Source organism: Copadichromis virginalis, linkage group LG18 (assembly GCF_057382275.1).
Source record: "Copadichromis virginalis isolate Kocher_CV1m ecotype Utaka linkage group LG18, C_Virginalis_male_GT1.1, whole genome shotgun sequence".
NCBI classification, from domain to species: domain Eukaryota; kingdom Metazoa; phylum Chordata; class Actinopteri; order Cichliformes; family Cichlidae; genus Copadichromis; species Copadichromis virginalis.
The window spans coordinates 19,190,460-19,208,664 of NC_140635.1; the positions used below are offsets into that span (position 1 = coordinate 19,190,460).

Below are 18,205 nucleotides of genomic sequence, written 5' to 3' on the forward strand. Positions count from 1 at the left end.
CCTAAAGTAGGTCCAAAAGTACAATGAGAGACAGAGCCTTCAGCTATCTCCTGTGGAACCAGCTTCCAGTTTGGGAGACAGACACACTCTCTATTTCATACTTTCCTTTTTCATAAAGCTTATAGTTAGATGATCCTGTTCGTGAACCACCCTTTGGCTATGCTGCTGTAGGCTCAGGCTGCTTGGGGACTTCCCATGATGAACTGAGCATTTCTCCTCCACTCCTGTCTTTTTACTCCCCATGCCACAATCGTTCATTTACTCCCACCTCCTTCATAGTATGTGTTTTACCCTATTTGGGGTCTCCATGTATTCCTATTTTCTGTCTTCTCTTTCTCCTCAGCCTTCAACCAAGGGGAGCAGATGGCTGCACCTACCTAAGCCAGTTTTTTTTTTCCCTGTTAAAAGTAAAGTTCTTCCTTCCCACCACTGCCAAATGCTTGTTCATAGGGAGTCATCTGGCTGTTGTGAAATTCTCTCTAGTATTAAACAGTCTTTACCTGAACATAAAGCAAACCTGGCCTGTTGTTGTGAAGTGGCACTCTAGAAATATAGCTTAGCTGAAATAAAATAAGATTAAACTTAATTGTGTAACTGGAATTAAACTGTTAAAAAAGTCTTAAATCACAAACGTCTCTCTTTTTACTAAATGCCTTTTACCAAGCTTTGGGCCTAGCTGAAATAATCCAGTATGGGTTGCTTGTAAGCTCAAACTCAATTTAACCTTCCACGCTAGCATGGTTTGAACAGAATATCATAGCAAGTCAAACAGGCTGTTAATGCAAGATAGTCTGAACTATAGTTTTAGTATTGTTTGTGTATATTTTGCTAGAATATATAATATAAATTAATGATCCATTAATATAATTTTCTTTAAAATGATATTGATGCATAATGGCGATCGTGGCTCAAGAGTTGGGCGTTTGCCTTGTAATCGGAAGGTTGCCGGTTCGAGCCCTGGCTTGGACAGTCTCGGTTGTTGTGTCCTTGGGCAAGACACTTCACTCGTTGCCTACTGGTGGTGGTCAGAGGGCCCGGTGGCCCCGGTGTCCGGCAGCCTCGCCTCTGTCAGTGCGCCCCAAGGTGGCTGTGGCTACAATGTAGCTTGCCATCACCAGTTGTGAATGAATGGGTGGATGACTGGATATGTAAAGCGCTTTGGGGTCCTTAGGGACTAGTAAAAGCACTATATAAATACAGACCATTTACCATATTACTGTCTCCTACTTATGATAGCCTGACACCATTATTCCTGTGTGCTAACACACTAGAGTGTGCACTTATAGAAAGGTGTTTTTTCACACTACAAGCAGTGCGCATCAGACCTTACAGTTATTTATATACAGTCTGGCACATGCTCTCTATCATAAGCCTACTCTTTATAGTTTGTTTTTGGATTCAAATCCAGGAAGAAGTATGTATGAAGATATATTTGTTACTGCGGGTAAGTTGTGGCAACCCTGTAACAAGGTCTACACATACTACAAACCCCTCGTAACAGCCCCACAGCAACACTGAGGGAGGCACATGTACATGCAAACTCAAAAGAGTTTGCATACTGAAAGTTTCTATTGAAGGGAGTGAACAAAGGCTCAACTATTATGCAGACACTTGTTTCTTGTCTTTTTCCTGTTTGCTATTACTAATTGAATAAAAGAGCTTCAGTTATACAATTACTATAATTCATGTTTAGCCTTTCAAAGCCTGATGTGACTTGGACTATATTATGGCAAAGGAGAGGTTCTCCAAAGCTAAATTTCATTGTGCCAAAGATAATACTGTATTTGATGAACAGGTCTGGCCTCAAACTGTGCAACCCTGCAGGGCAGACTGAGTCAGGAGCTACAACAGCTACAGCACTTTCCCTTATCCATCCCACTCCCTTACATAACCACAGGCCATGAGAGGGGTGTGGCGGGTAAAGCAGCAGTTATTAACTTGGTCTCAGGCAAAACCAACATCTCTTTTAGTCAACACTGAATTGCAAAGAGAGGAGAGCCGAGTAAGGTACTATAAGTGCAGTGTTAATTCACACAATTTAGGTTTATCAACGGGTTTGGGCGCAGGGGTAGGGGGAGTGTCATGTGTGTAGGTAATAAAATATATATGCAGAGGGCAGTGAATTATTAATGGTAAATGGAGTTTGCTTAGAAGTTACATAAATTATCACTTTGTCCAGAACAGAAACTTATGGGATAATAATAAATGTTAACATGCAGTGTAGCTGTGGCACAATTAAATAATCACACAGTAAACAAGCTGACTAATCTAAATGTTGCACACCAGTACTATTTGAAGTTTGCAATCTTTAGCCACCATAAGGCAGTAGTTATTCTAGCAAGTTAGGGTGCAATTAGGAAAAGTCTAAAGAAAAGCTTTCCTGGACTTCTAATGCTTATTGAACTTCCTCTTTCAAAACTTACTCTCACTAAGTGTTAACAGCAGAGACCAATTGTCATGCAAGTAATCACACCTAGTGTTTCTGAGACATTACTGTAGTCCGTTAAAATAAATAAATAAATAAAAAAAAAGAAAAGAAAAATTCCAGCAGGCGGAGTGAGTTTTCCAGGCTTCCTCTCTGCTTTCTCCAGTGAGAGCATTTATAACCCTATGATGTCATTCAGGTTCGGCAGTTTCTGTTTGGGGCAAATTTAACATCTGCAACCAATCTGGATAATTTGTCCACCAAAATGTGGTACAGCCAGTGAGTGCAGGCCTGCTGTTGCTGCCATTATTTAGGTCTAAATCCAAGTTAAATACCTGCCGTTCACAGGGACATTGGAACAATTGCTTAGGTTCCTTTTTTTGGCAACCAACACCGCACTCATTCAGCAGTCTACCCTGGTTAGTTTCATGATACGCATTTTGAATGCTTTGAAGTTTATATTAAAGACAGCTTCACTCGTGCAGAAAAAAATAACATATGGGATTTCTATAAAGGTTGTTCATTCTTATGGCATCATGGCTGACACCTGATTCTTGAAGTATTGTGGCCCAAACCAGCAACCTGTGGAAAAAGTAACCTCATCTTAACAGTTGAATCCCCTGTCCCTGTGGGACGTGCTGGTCAAAAAGTGGAAAGTTTCATGGCCGAATTGGACGTTCATCCTCAAAAGGCAATTTTGTTTGTAATTTATAAAAGATCTGAGGACACCACTTTCCTGATGAAAAGAGCTGAAATATGTTTTCACATGGTTCAGTCCATCAGTCCCTAGTGACGTGGCATTGTTTCTCCACTGTTGCTTGAACTTCAAAACGAGCTTGGATTCAGTTTTGTCTCTGCGTGAACATTAGGCTACATGGCATGTTTATAAATATTTAGTTTAAATTGATGTCTTATCCATCTTTTTTTCTCTCTGGTTTCTCTGCTTTTTATGTTGGGTAAAGTTACACTAACAGCTTTGCTTTCATATAAGAAAGTTTATGTTCTGCCCAGTAGGGGGCGCAGGAGATATTTCAGCCTTCCTTCATAGTGTATGGTATGGGGATAACTATTAAGAATCTAAAGGAATAACTGTCAACCCTGTGCCCACATGTGCACAAAACACCACTCTTAACTCGGAAAGAATAATTATGCCTGTTGACTTGTAACTTTGAACATGTAATTCCTTTACTGTTTGCATCCCCAAAGTAATTCTAAAAGTCTCAGAAGTGCCTCAATCTTCCTGAAATCATGCATGGTTGAACATTTGAAATGAGCTCGCACATCACCCTCGGGCACTGATTCAGACTTGATTGAGGCAAGGCAAGCTGCAAGTGCTTATTTATACAACTGGTCTACGTCATTTGGAGGTTGTCCAAAGGGAGGAAAGAGACTGAAAAGATCACAAAGACCAAACTCGAGTGAGAATTTCATTTAAGCACATTCTATTAATTTCGTTGATTCAAGGTTAATCAACAAGTTGTCAGGGAGCACATGCTGCGTGTATACGTTAAAGAAGCAAACTAGTCAGGTTAGATGTCTGAAAAGTAAGGGGGAGAAAAAAAAATCAAAGGACTCCACCAACAATCTATATAATTATCATCATCTGCTGCCTTTCCTCCCTGGCAGAAAAACACTCCATCCATTTGTAGAAATCGCCCGGGGGAACGTTACATCAAAACTAATCATAACGATTAAAATCAGCTTCTCTGCGAGACCGAGGCAATAGGCAAGTTGGAGGCAGGAGGGGTGAGGGTGTTGTAAATGCAGAAAGAAAAAAAATATTTGATTTTATAAAAACATAAACTCAACAAAGACTGAGGCACTGCTGCTGTGATCTCTTTCTTTGCTCGCGGTTTTATTTTGCAGATTGGTTTAGACTGGGGCAGAGACATGAGCTAATTGTATCCTGATCTTTGCCTTGAGGGGTTTCGGAGCCCTGGAGCAAGTATTCTCTGTATTTTGTTCTGTCTACCTTAGCCAAGCTATTGCATTTCTCACTGGTGTAGGAACAGAGGCAGATCGTGGGCCAAATCGGACGGAAAAGGTGCCCAAAAAGATACTTTATGCCGCTCTATGTTTCAGGTAAGCGAAGATTTATTTGGTTTGATTTTATTCCCGAGGTTGGATGGACTGGGACATAGAGGCGCAGCAGCTTTTACGCATGTGCCAAGCGATTCGAGCGGTACAGTTCTTAAAAAATATTTAACCACTTCCTGGCTATTGTCCCTTACTTACTGTACAAATGTATGCGCGTGACTACAATGTAGGACGTTCTGGTGCATCCAATCTAAACGAACAGCGGGCTCAGACTGTGATCTTGTCGAGCAAAGACTCTACTTATCCACCGTGTGAATTCGCTCCTGGCGCGTTTCAGATCGGAAAACATCGCCGTCTCCGTGTCTGCTGCTGCTGTGCAACTTGCTCGTAACTTACTTAAACCCGCGTTTGTCGTTTTCGTAAAGGTTTTTCGAAGTGAGTTTTGTCGTGAAACACTTCCATTTCCTGGCTGCCCTAGATCTTCTAATGAAAGACGCCATTGTGGAGTAATTTTGCCGAGGGCGTATTTCTTATTCTGTATGACAGGATGTACCTTTTACACACGTCAGTGCGGAATCTGTGAATCATCCGTTAATGCAAGCCATGTCCGCGTTATGAGATTCACATTTATGCATTTAAAGACGAAAATAGGAGCGAATTTAGTCTTTAGTCTAATCGCTTTACCACCGCGCCGTGCGTAATCAACTCCAAGGTCCGGATGCGAATCGGCACAGATATACTTACTCAGTAGTAGTAACAGTATCGACTTATTTCGCCTGTAGGACTATACTTTGTAAACAGACATGTACTCCGTTTAAAGTGTGTACTTTCTACAGTATTGCATGTGGTATCCTAAAATATAAAGATTTTTTTTAAATAAAATAAAATAAAAGATTGTGTTTGATTACTAAACATCTACCACTGGACCCCAGGGAGAATACTCAAATCCAGCTCTGGTCACCTGTAATGAAGCCCTTAGCCAGTTTCACGAGTTCCAGGGGGTGAATGAATAAAGAGAATGGTGGGACTGAGATGTTTGGTTGTCAGGACCGATCACCTGATGGCGCTGTTAAAAAGGGAAAGGGGGGAGGGGGGGGGGGGGAACTGTATATAGGGCTTCAGTTCATCTGTTTCACAGTGACAGTAGATTTACAAACAGAGCTCTGAGCTGAAAGAAGACACTTAACAAAACAGGCCAGAATCGCATTAGTGAAACTACAGGATCGGTTTGAACTTCATCTTTGCTTGCTCTCGATTGGAACACTGGGAGAGAAATGCTGTTATTGTATTTTTGTAGTGGCTCTGCCACTCCTGTGCCCTGGGATAGTTTGCTCTATGCCAGTGAACATGCACTACAGTCTCTAACAGCCTGCGGCTACATAGCACTGATCGCACTTCCTTATCTGTGATGTCATGCTGATGTACAGCTCCAGTAACTCCACAAAGAATCGTTTTCAAGTAGATTAGTACGTCTGAGAAAACTGAGGGAGTAATTGTGTGTTCCTGGTTGATAAATAAGTAAGCACTACTATGGCTTGTTTTATAGTTACCAGCTGTGTATGAAATTCTTGATCGTGTGGAGAATCAAAGCTTATCCGGACCACCGTGCTCTACTGGAAATGATTATTTTTATGCAAGTTACAGCCAAAAATTGAAATGGTGACTACACACAAAATCAACAAGATGCTTTAAAGTACGGTACAGGTTTGCATAGTATGTTCAAATGTGGTGATGTGTTTGTGTTTGTGTTTGTGTGGGCAACCTCTTCATTCTTTCATTTAATGCCTTAGTACTTTTTCATACTAAACACATCTCCACGGGTCATTTGAAACATACCAAATACTCCCTTTACTGTTAAGTATAAGACGTGGAGTCAGTTTGAAGACAAAGTCTCTGCAGTCATTGTTCAGAACTTATATGCTTATGTCAGTTGTCATCAAAGAGGGGAGATGTGAAAACAAAAACATTAATGACAATGACAAAAGTTTTATTGAAATGCGGTATTTTGGCTTTGCTGCAGCATGCAGTTACTTTATATTTACAAAGTATACAAAGTCCAGTGGGATATGCATTTGATCTAGCTTACAGTTTTTACCCAAACCATGCTGTTATAACAGTTCATCGTTACCTTTTTCATATATATTTTATATATACAGCTAGCGGCAACTGATGTTAACCCAGAGTTTGTAGTTGTCTGTGTATGGACATTTCAAACAAATGGCCACAGGCAACAAAGCAGAGACAACCCCAGATTATGTAAATACCAGTCTGCCTGCCTTGAACTGAATGTTAATGCTCTGATCTGAAATGCTAATTGTATCTTGTGAGATATGTCGAAACAGTGAAGAGTTGCATTCTGGGATGGCCAACTTAAAGTCAGTCTGTTACATATGCTGAACCCCAGAAGGCCCTTCAATTATTACAACAGCAGACAGATCCTTGCTTTCTATGTTTTTGGATTAATTATTAGTGGAACACATACCCTGCTATTTCTTACTAAATATTCAACCTGAGCTACTGTAAGGTGTTAGTTCCTTAAAGTTTGAAGAAAGATGGTCTTGCATTAAAGGCCTGAAAGAAAACTGGTGAAAAACAACAGAAACAAAAGGGAGTAGCTCGACTGCTCCGGGCTTTGATGCTCTGCGCATGTTTTAGATTTGTTTGTGCATACTGTGGTGCAACAAAATTACACGAGCTGGATAAACGAACAGATTCCCTGAACACATACGTTTTGACTTCTTTCGCAAACATCCTAACATGCATGGGAGACTTCTGTAGCGCTGTGCCAAATTCAAAATGGCAACAGGTTGGAAAAGCGCTCGTGTGGCACATCTCAGGATTCGTACTTGTAGATTCTGAGGACGCTGTGACCTTTGAACTGATTTTGAGCAACGTAGACACAGGTCCGACTAAAGGTTCACGACACGTCTTTATTTCCAGCAACTCGGGATGATTTTGTGATATGAGAGCTCATTCCCTCAACTGGCTCCCTCCAGCTCCCAACCCTCCACTTCCCACCCACCCAACCACCCGTTCTCTTTCACTCTCTCTTCTTTCTCCCCTGCAATTTTCCATAATGCCTCACAGATTTTACACTCAATCCACCTTTGCAATGACAAGGCTTTGAGGAAATCCAATTCCACCAAGCTGTTTTCAGAACTTACTCTCCACAGGCACACACTTTCTCTCACTCACTCTCTCTCACTCACACACACGCACACACCACCATCTCCACAAATTAGTCAGGGAACAAATTACCTGCATTCTGAGTGTGATCCCACGCACTTTGCCGGCTGCCTTACACAGGTCCCCTTTTGAAGAGCAGCCATGTGATTTCTCTCTCTTTTGCCCCGCAGGCCCCTTTGCCTTCTGCGAGGGATTCTGGAGTTGAATTTTAAAACTATGTATGGCTGCTGCCTGCGCTTATCAGCGCGTGCACAAGTGGCATGCAAATCAGACCAGGATCACACACCGCATTGGAGGCCTACACTCAAAGGCAAGCTTAATTGCTAATTGGGTATCTAGGTGTGAAACTCACACTGCCAATGAGAAACAGGAATGTGGATGTTTTAAGGCCAGTGGTTGAACTAATTAATTTTAATCTGAATGTTATTAAAAATTGTGGATTCCCTACATTTCTTCTGCGGAAAAAAAAACAACCCAGGAGAGTGCTGTGGCAGTACTTTTAACCGCAATTGGACATGTTGTGGTCTGGTTTTATACTCCACGATATCATTAGTGTGGTAGCTTTGCAATGCTGATGTGGTCACTGGAGGTGGTGTTAACACCACACCGCAGCGCTTAGACTTGTCAGACACAGAGCCAGGGAGAAACAGATGAAGAAGTTTTATAGCTGCTCTGAGGGTCACACCGTTGATTTGAAGGGGTGTTAGCTGGTACTTCACATGCAGTGTTTCTTTGCTGACCTCAAGGACGTTTAGTTATTGATAACATCTTGCAGCCTGTAAATAGTGAAGAGTCTTTTCCCTTAAAACATCATATTCAGAATGCATTTGGCCATCTAAAAAATAAGAGTGATGTTCCTGACTGCTTTTGTGACTGGAAAGCGCACAATCAATCAGGTGCTTATGGCTGGTAAGTGTGTGTATGGGTGGGGGGAGGTTGTATTTTGGGGGGGGGGGGGGGGGGGGGTTGAATGGGCTATTGCAGTGGTATTTTTTTCTTTTCTTTTCTTTTTTTTGTCCATGTGATTGAGAAGGTTGGCCACTGTTTCGGCTTTGTCACAGACTCAACTTTGTTCGACTGATGTGTTGGAAGGCTGAACAAAAACTGCTGCTGAACAATGGGCAGCAACGTGTAGGGGGGGGGGGGCAGTGGTCGCGCGTGGAAACACTGCTCCGAAAAGGGGGGCAAAGGCCAGCTGTTCAAGGTCCAGATGTGGCGTGTTAACCCAAATCGCATCATAAGCAGACGATCGCATTTTGCAGGGTAAGGCAGGATTTGTTTCATTCCGCGAAAATGCGACACACATACCTGCCACTGAAACAGCGACAGCCCAAAAGAGCCGCGGGCGCTACAATGCTAATGTTGTCGGGGGCTTTGACTTCTCCCAGCCACTGCAAAGAAGCCGCTCCGTGTGACAGCAACGGCTTTCGCTCTCAGCCCCGGTGCTCGCTATTTTTTTCACGCCTCTTCATTTTTGGCAGGTGTGTTGGAGAGGGTGAAAAAAAAAGCCTCACTGCTTTCTCCTATCTCTTTGACCCTAAACGTCTGAGCCGTAATGGACGAAACGGATATCATGGACTTAACGCATCAGAAGGCGAGAAAGCGTCCCCGTCCAATCAGTTCCGTGGATGAGTCCGTGCACGCTTCCCTCAAACGGCTCCCGATCCGAGCGGCGGAGTGCAGGGAGAGCTCGCTGATGTTCGCTGTCAGAGGAGAGCCCGTTCCCGCAGCATCTCTGAAGCAAAATGACCATTCGGTGACTTCCTCTCCAACCACAGTGATGCCGGCGCAGGTAAACGCGTAAAAGTGTCGTGTTGTCTGGGGAGGGGGAGAGCGATTTAACTTTCGACTTTATGGAGCGAAGTGCCGGACACTTTGTTTTTTGGTAGTTTTGTTTTTTTTATTTACCGAATCGAAGAAATCATCACCTCGGTGCCCTCAACCGTAGACTGCGCACACAGTGTCAGATAGTCCTTCCTGTGCAATATACTGTAAAATGTATGTGTTGAGTTCACGGTTTTGTTTTGTTTTTATTTGTTTTGTTTTTTAAAGCAGATGTGTCTAATGTCCTGCTCACTCCTTAGTGATCGGGACACTTTGGAGAAAACCTCAAATCTTCACTCAAACTTTTTCGGGTATAAAGTCATTTTTCATCTCAGAGCTTAACAGAAATCGTCTCCTAATGGTGTTTGTAGGTTATCGTGAGACGTTATTCTCCAAATCCTATTATAGTATTCAAATCAGGAATCATTATTGCTCATTTTCATGACTGAGATTGATGCTCCAAATTAATTTGGTTTTGGAGATTATGGCCCACAGGAGTGGATGCTTGTGGATTGTGGCAACATTCAGGTCAAGGTCGGGCTGCTCTATCTTGCACAGAAAAGGGTAACAAGAAAAAAACCCACCCTTGCTCTCCACTCCTGACTGCAGAATATATTGGATAAAGAAATGCACAGATTGTTGTCTCTTATTAGCCTTTCTTTCTTTTTTCTTTCCTAATATACTAATTTTTTCGATCTTCCCTAGAGTTGTTTTAATTGTCTGTTTCATTTGCAGCAGAAGATTACAATCTAATGTGTCTTCCTACATGCATTTCCTTTGTGCTCCCTCAGGATAATCGCTCCAGCATGTCCAGGCCCATGATCACACGGTCACCGGTGTCTCCCTTGAGTAACCAGGGCATCCCAACACCTGCTCAGCTCACCAAGTCCAATGCTCCTGTGCACATCGATGTAGGTGGGCACATGTACACCAGCAGTCTGGCCACCTTAACAAAATTTCCAGAATCTCGGTGAGTTTGCCCTGCCATACAGATGTATTTTAAGTGGAGGGGGAAGGTTAAGATCCAGGGTCAGGGGTAACCATTTGTGGCAGGATTTTTGCATGTATTGTGTGTTTTACAGGGATGTTTTCTGATGGAGCCTAATGTTTTTTTGTCAGAATTTCCTCGCAGTTTGTTGTTTATTAGTTATTGTTGTAACGCGACGGCCAGATGTCACATTTTGTAAAACTCTGCTATTTTAAAGGGGTAAACAATTTGTGAGCACTTTAAGTGCAGAATGCAGAGAGCAGACAAAGGCAACTTGGTTATTCTGACAGATGTCACAGCGGCAGTAAAGAGCCAAAGGGCATGGAGCCATCTGGAGGCTGGGAGGCCACACTGTCGCTCCAAGCACAGGCCCGCGGGTGACTGCCTCCCTGCCTCAGGCAACCAAGCACCAGCTGGCCTTGACCTCTCAGGACCTTCTTTCTTTCTTTAAGACAGATTTAGTGAGATCAAGTTTAGGTTTTAAAAATTGTTACAAGTATTGTTTGTGAGTGTAAAAAATACACTGATATGTTGTCCTCCTTCTTCCTTCCTTACCTCCCTTTCTGCTTAAATCACCACCCCTCCTCTCTCTCTCTTACGGGCAGAATTGGTCGTCTCTTTGATGGCACAGAGCCTATAGTCCTGGACAGCCTGAAGCAGCACTACTTCATTGACAGGGATGGACACATGTTCCGCTATATCCTCAACTTCCTCAGGACGTCCAAGCTCCTCATCCCCGACGACTTCAAAGTAAGTTGATGCCCATCAGCCAGTCAGCAGTCCTACAACTTAACACACACAATGAATGCTAAGGCCGTGGAACGCCTTTGGTCACTGGTCCTCCCTGAGTTACTGAAAATGGTTCACATGCTGGAGAGAAAATATCAGGGCTCTACCAAACAAACCCCAATTGCAAAGCATTTCCTCATCAAGAGATGCAGTTTGATTCCTTCTAGCTACAAACTGGCAAAGATTCTTTTGCAATACATAAGTAAAAAAGCAGGCTCGTACTGAAACAATTATACTGACACCCATGGCCATACGATATCCTTTTTTCTGCAGCTCTCTGTGTTCTTGTGCCAAGTGTCCATCCAAGGTGCCTGTCACTGTATGTGGCACATAAGCAGCCCACCCCCCACTCAAATAGTTAAGCAATAATTATTGAACTTGCCCTGGGAGAAAACAAATAACCACATTATCAGATGGACTGTCCACTGTGCAAAAAGTATGTCAGTTAAAATAAGCAGAGGCAAAAGACAAGACCAAGTTCAGGCTAAGGCCATATGCTCAGTGAGTAGATGTTGAGAGGATCATGTGAAAACTGGAATGTGGTGCAGTTTAGGCCCTGCAGTGCTGTGAGTAAAGGCTCTGCTCCTCTAGCCCATGCAACCCTGTGTTACACGTCGCCCTGTATCTTCTCTACTTTGGATCTTTTGTAATTTTTCCTGAGTGGTGTCTCGACTAGGGTTTATTGTTCATTCATGTAGAACAGTGCTTTTAAAGCTTCCTTGTTCTTTCTGGGGTTTTTTTTGGAATATCTCAGCTTTAGAAAGAAAATGACGACTTTTAACTGTTTTGCTTTTTGTGTCTTTTAGTATGTTGCTCTCTAGTATCCAGATTGTCCAGAATTCTGCATCAAGACTACCTGTGTAGAAGATAATATTGTACAATTAAGCATCGATCTAGGAGGGAAAAAACAAAAAATATTACAAAATACTTTGAAATCTAAACAGAATAATCAACAGGAACAACATATTTGATACAACCCTGAAAACATATACCATATTTACCATGGTTTTAATGTGTAAACCGTTAAGGCCGACAACTTCACATTTCTTTTTCGAGAATGCAATGATGTGAAAACCCTTCAACTTTTATATCCTACAGGACTACAGCCTGCTGTATGAGGAAGCACGATATTTCCAGCTGCAGCCCATGCTTGCTGAGCTGGAGCGCTGGCGCCAGGACCAGGAGCTAGGTCGGGTGTCCCGTCCCTGCGAGTGCTTGGTGGTGCGTGTTGCACCCGACCTGGGTGAGAGGATCACACTCAGCGGTGACAAGGCCCTGATCGAAGATGTGTTTCCAGAAATCGGAGACGTTATGTGCAACTCCGTCAATGCTGGCTGGAACCACGACTCCACACACGTCATCCGGTTCCCACTGAATGGGTACTGTCACCTCAACTCTGTCCAGGTTTGTATCCATCTATCTTGAAAACATAATAATTGATTGCAGTAATGTTGTGCTCATTTAGCCTTTTTCTGTCATAAAAAATTAGTTATGTCTGATTGCAGGCTTTCTTTTTTTTTATCTTTTTTAATCCAATCAAATTACAAGAACGGCCTCGCAGAAAAATGGGTGCTTTGATGAGTTCATCAAAGCGCTAATTTAGAAAGCTATCATTACACAAGTCTACCACCATCTTTACTTTCTGTGATTTGTATGGAATAATAATGTTGACTGTAACTGGAGAGCTGAAAAAGGGCTGAGCTTCAGTACTATCCACTGATGTAACACTATGTTTTTGGATGGTTTTGAACATATAACATTGCATCACACAAAAATGAAGCTGTAGGTGTGCTTCATATGCCAAAAAAAAAATCAGTTAATCTGGACTTTTGGTTTTACATACAGTTTGAAAGGTCTCTGTTCAACCCATTACTTCAGGTGAAACCATGTCTCACAACCTATAAACATTTTATTTTGGTCTCTTGATCTAAAAAGTCATTACATTGGCCAGAGTCTTCCACCATGTGCTAGATGGTTTAAAGACTGAAAACAGAGACCAGAGAAGCTGAAGGAGCCTCTCAGCCCATTTCAAGTTTGTTGTGAATTATTTGAACAATGATGACCAAAACGCCAGCTTACAGTGGGCATTAGGGCCAAACTAATGAAAAGTGATGAGAAAGTTGTTAATGATGAGAGTTTTACATAGTGGAACAGCTGAGACCTTTATCAGTGGTGCAAAAGGAAACTGTAAGGAAGAAGAAAGAGGAAGTTCAGCGTGTAATGAAAACACAAGTCAGTAACTCTGAGTGTCTTAGTGGATCAACAGATTGACGTCCAATTTAAAATAAAATCAAGACTTTGATGGTGTTCTGTTCAAGTATTGTTTCTGCGTATAACATCCGAAAAGCATTTGGCAAGATTTCCTACTAAGAATTGGATGCCTTAGTGAATCAATACCAGCAATATCTTGAGGTTGTGCACTTCTGATATATTAGTTTATCTTTGTTTATTAAAGTTAACTTTGCCTTTGTAAACTCTTATAAGTTATTAGGGGTGTTATAAATCTAAGGGTTGGGAGTCTATTCGAACACCATTCATTACAAGGAGATAGAAAATAAGTTTGTTGTAAGAACTAGAGGTCAAGTTTCAATTTGCTTTCTATTAAAATATGATCCTTTCCCAGGAACTGTGTTTTTACCTGAAACTAATACATGCAAAACTGAAGCTTTTAAAAAATAGGTGTATGCTGCACACACAAGTAAGCCTTTACTCAACAAAACACTCTTTTTGTGTCAACCTCCATTGTTATTGTCTGCATGTATTTGGCAGTCCTGCATTTCCCAGATTATAAATTCATACTCCAATAACTCATTGATGGTAAAATCCTCAGACATGCATCCATAAAGGATGAAGTAAAGGCATATTTGAAAAGATTTTACAATGATTTTGGACTATGTCTCCATCTGAGGAAGTCAAATCACCGCCTCCTTCCCAAAAAACACACACACAAACCAGACTCTGGAGTGTGTGTGTGTGTGTGTGTGTGTGTGTGTGTGAGTCGTGGAGAGCAAGCAAGAGAGTGAGCATGCTCCCTAGCAGGTTGTCCCCAGGCAGGGCCCATAATCCTGTTTGGTTATTAAAGCACGCCGGCGGTGAATGCTGTATCTGCGGCTAATGGAGGCAGGGCGGGGGGTTTGAGAGAAGGAAGGGGAGCAGAGAGAGCTGCCAGCAGTAGGGGGACCTTTGTAGTTTTGGTGAAGGCTTGGGCCTGGGGGAGAATTGGGGAGAGGGTTTTTTTTTTCCTGAGCAGCCCACACTGAGCCAAGTGGCAGAGAGAAAGCCTCACTGCTCCCTGGGGCCTCTTCGATGGAATGTGATCCTACAACCCCCCTGGACACGTCTGTAGATGTCTGCGAGGCTGTGGGATCAGGAACAGCTACACACACATAGACAAACACACATATACACTAGAAAACAATGAAAATGAGGTATGAGGCAATATGAGAGGCTCTTGGTTTTGTGAAAGTCTTGTGAAAGTCCCATCCAAATTCCCGTCACAAGCCGTATGTTGCTGCTACTTACTCCCAAAGCTGTTTCCAATGCTAGACTAAGGCAGCAGCACATAATTGGAGGAGTTTTGGGTGATTGAATGCTTTTCAGCTTTGCAGCAGTGAACAAAAGGTTAGTGGTTAACAATTTAGCATCACTGTTGTAGCGACTCCCTGACTGGCTTATCACACTGACTTTTACCAAGAAATGACCAACCGTGTGCATTTCCTTCTATAATCAATATCTTGCTTCTGACATCCTCCCCCCTTCTATCTTGTTCCACATTTCCCAGGTTCTAGAGCGTCTCCAGCAACGTGGCTTCGAGATCGCTGGCTCCTGCGGCGGAGGCGTGGACTCATCCCAGTTCAGCGAGTACGTCCTGAGGAGGGAACTGAGGAGGACAAGTCAGCGAGGGCCCAATTCAAACAGGATAAAGCAGGAGCAGCTAGACTAGAAGCCTCCCAAGCAGCAGGAGGTGCTAGACTTTTCTGTGGCAGCCAAACGCTTGACGCTGCAGAGCTCTGTGGACTCTGTTTTTCTTTGTTCCCTTGTTGATGTTTTTTGTTTTCTTAAACTTGAGAATCATCTAAAGAATAAAAATGAAGTGCAACAGGAGATTTTTTTTTTTTTTTTTTTTTTTTGCCATAAGAAGATACAAGATATTTGATAAGTTTGAGATTGTCCCCCTAAACCAGTTTAAAAAAGGATTTATATATGCTGGATCCCCAAACAAAGTTTGTTTTAAAACTTGGAGCCTACATTAGGTTGAATAGGAGTCCTAATTTTCCCATATAAATTAAAAAGAAAAGAATTTGTTGCTGATTTTATGTGTTGCATAGCTTTTTTATTTGTATTTTTTTCAACCAGTGACTTGATTCAGTGTCGCTGGCATATTGGTTAAATCAGTTTTTACCCCTTGTTTTGAAAAGGTCACTAATGTGTTGCTTACAGTGCAGAATGTCTTCGTTGTCATAAACAGTTAGTCTCAACAACAGCATCTGTTTTTCATATAATAACATGACGTTAAATAATTACGACACCAATGAAGTGTTTTTTTCTTTAATTGCTTATTTTATTGGCCTAAGTCAAAAAATACAGTTGACATCAAAATTTAACTTCAAAGACTTTTATTTATATATATATATATATATACACACACATGTATGCAGTAAGGAAATAGAAGAAGCTACTTTCGTCTGCTCTCTTATTCACAAGGGGTCACCACAGCGGGTGGCTCTGCATGTTTGATTTGACAGATTGTTCTTATTCCGGATGCCCTTCCTGCCACAACCCCAAAAGGGATTTGTGTCTCCTCAAACTGGGGATCTTTCTTTTGTTGGGCAAATGTGTAAACCACTACACTATGGAGCCGCTAGATGCAGTAAGGAAATCATTTTGTGAATTATTATGACACACCATTTGCCTCATCAGGGACTATGAGCTGCAAACCCCCCGCGTCCTACTTTGGGAATTATTTAATTGGATCAAAAAAAATTCCCTTGAGTCATGACCTGTAAATTTTCATCGTATATGTGTTTGTGTTTTTTACATTTAAACTTTTTAAAGGAAATTTTGTTGCTTCAGACATGACTGAACAGATTAAAAGCTTATTGTACTACCCACTCCAAGATCACTTTTATTTGTAGCACATATTCATATGAAGTTGAATATAAAGTATTTCTTAAATAACTGACCCACCTATGCTCCCTAGATTTGAGTAAAGAAGAATGTAGCAAAAAAAAAAGTGAAATAAATCTCAGCTAAAGTAGTTATGGTGTCTGTTCACAGTTTTTACTTTGCTGCAGGGACTGCTTTCACATGTCTCACAGCAGTTAATTAGTAATTCCATAAATTTGATTTTGCTGCATCTGTTGTACCGCTCGCAATTATTTCAAGAAACCTGAATGTATTTATGGCAAACATGATAAAAAAAAAAACCCAAAACATGACATTATGTAGTGTCTTTGCTCTTTCCAACCAGAGAGGTAAAGCAAACTGCCGAGGCAATATTATACCTTGGAGGATTTATGCTGGTGCATCTGTGACTACACAGGGCATTCTTTACTTAGTTATATTGAATAGAGCCGACTTCTCCACGCAAGTCCTGTCAGTTGTACTTCCACATATTCCTGCAGGGTCAAAATCCAAAGTGAAATCCCACACGGAGCCATGTTGTCTTGTCTCCATCCCTTTTGGCAGAATCTCCACTTTCTTTGGCTATCTACAGTTTATGCTATATGTCTCCCTTTCAGGCCCCTTTGCCCCAGATTCCCTTTTGATTGACTGTTATGCTCATAGGCTAGAGGTGCAACTGTGAGTGGTTCAAAGCAATGCTCTGTTCTCAGTCATAAAATCAAAAACAATTCCTGTGCACGTGGAAGAAACTATCAACTTTCAATTAAAAGCACTAGAATTCACTCAATTAAAACTTTGTGTTTAAGACAATACATCATTGGCTAAACATTCTTTTAGCAAAGCTAAATATAATGCTTTAAATATTCAGCTCTTTTAATTTTTATTTCAGTACTCATTATTTAAAATGACTGATCATTTTAAGCAGAGCCATTTGCTTTTTTTTTTGAAAGTTAAGTGAAAAGGTGACATCTTGGCCAGGATATATTGCTACCAGTGACTGCAGATACATTTCTAAAAGCTAAATCATGATTGGAAGAGGTGACCTTGTTGGTTTCTAGATAGATGGGCATCACCCAATTTACAGGAACTTTACTTTGGTGCAACCAAAGCTTACTCAGATTGGTCTATAACACTCAGACTACGAATACACTACAAATCAGAAAGTTTCCACTACCACCAGTCTTATCCCTCCCCTACAGGGTCTGGATATTCACACAGATAGTGGTTTATAACATTTAACACATAGCATAACATATAGCAACAACCTGCAACGACAAAGTACAAAAACCTGCAAAACCAAAAGCCTGTTTTTACTTTACAGGCCAAACAAAGAACTTAATCTTTACATTTTTAGGATTGACTTAACATGTAGATGTTTACACGTAAAAACATGTAAAAACATGTTTTTACGCACATGTAAAAACATGTAAATATAGACATGTAGTTATCTTTGTAGGTGCTGCTGGATAGATTTTGTATCTACCGCTAAGCTAAGCTAAGTTAAGCTAACCAAACCAGCTACTGGCTGTAGCCTCATATGCATCGCATGAGAGTGGTATGCCTGTCTCTCAAGTATTTCTATAGTAACTAGAGCATTTTTTTCTTTTAAAAATATGTTGCTATTCTTAAATAAGTTGTAATTTTATAGGTATATTAATCTTCTTATGAATAAAATGTTATTAAGGATAGTGTCACTCACTAAACCAGTGAGCTTTATTTTAAATTCTGTAGCACTCCTACTTTTTGTGCAACATATGTGATTTTTGTTCTTTAAGTTTACTACCTGTGGGGCAGCCTCAGTATAATGAGACCTTGTCCATCCCTATCGCTTT

At 41.4% G+C, this 18,205-nt stretch overlaps 1 protein-coding gene across 2 annotated transcripts; it reads left to right on the plus strand.

Moving 5' to 3' along the window:
* The first annotated feature begins 4,129 nt into the window (after nt 1–4,129).
* On the plus strand, nt 4,130–16,506 carry LOC146687675 (BTB/POZ domain-containing protein KCTD1). 2 transcript variants are annotated; one of them, XM_085439500.1, is made up of 5 exons: nt 4,130–4,507; nt 10,264–10,442; nt 11,066–11,210; nt 12,348–12,653; nt 15,031–16,506. In XM_085439500.1, the coding sequence occupies exons 1-5, from the start codon at nt 4,499–4,501 to the stop codon at nt 15,190–15,192; spliced, it is 801 nt and encodes a 266-aa protein (XP_085295626.1). In that variant the 5' UTR covers nt 4,130–4,498; the 3' UTR covers nt 15,193–16,506. The 2 variants fall into 2 exon arrangements, with proteins under 2 accessions (XP_085295626.1, XP_085295625.1); XM_085439499.1 differs by lacking the exon at nt 4,130–4,507 and adding an exon at nt 8,811–9,440.
* Nucleotides 16,507–18,205: the final 1,699 nt, after the last annotated feature.

What these genes read in the sequence shown, in the direction of transcription:
- LOC146687675 (XM_085439499.1), top strand. Translation starts at nt 9,204, where the DNA reads ATGGACGAAACGGATATCATGGACTTAACGCATCAGAAGGCGAGAAAG. An exon ending in CCACAGTGATGCCGGCGCAG is followed by an intron (nt 9,441 to 10,263) that starts GTAAACGCGTAA and finishes GTGCTCCCTCAG; the next exon opens with GATAATCGCTCCAGCATGTC. An exon ending in ACAAAATTTCCAGAATCTCG is followed by an intron (nt 10,443 to 11,065) that starts GTGAGTTTGCCC and finishes TCTTACGGGCAG; the next exon opens with AATTGGTCGTCTCTTTGATG.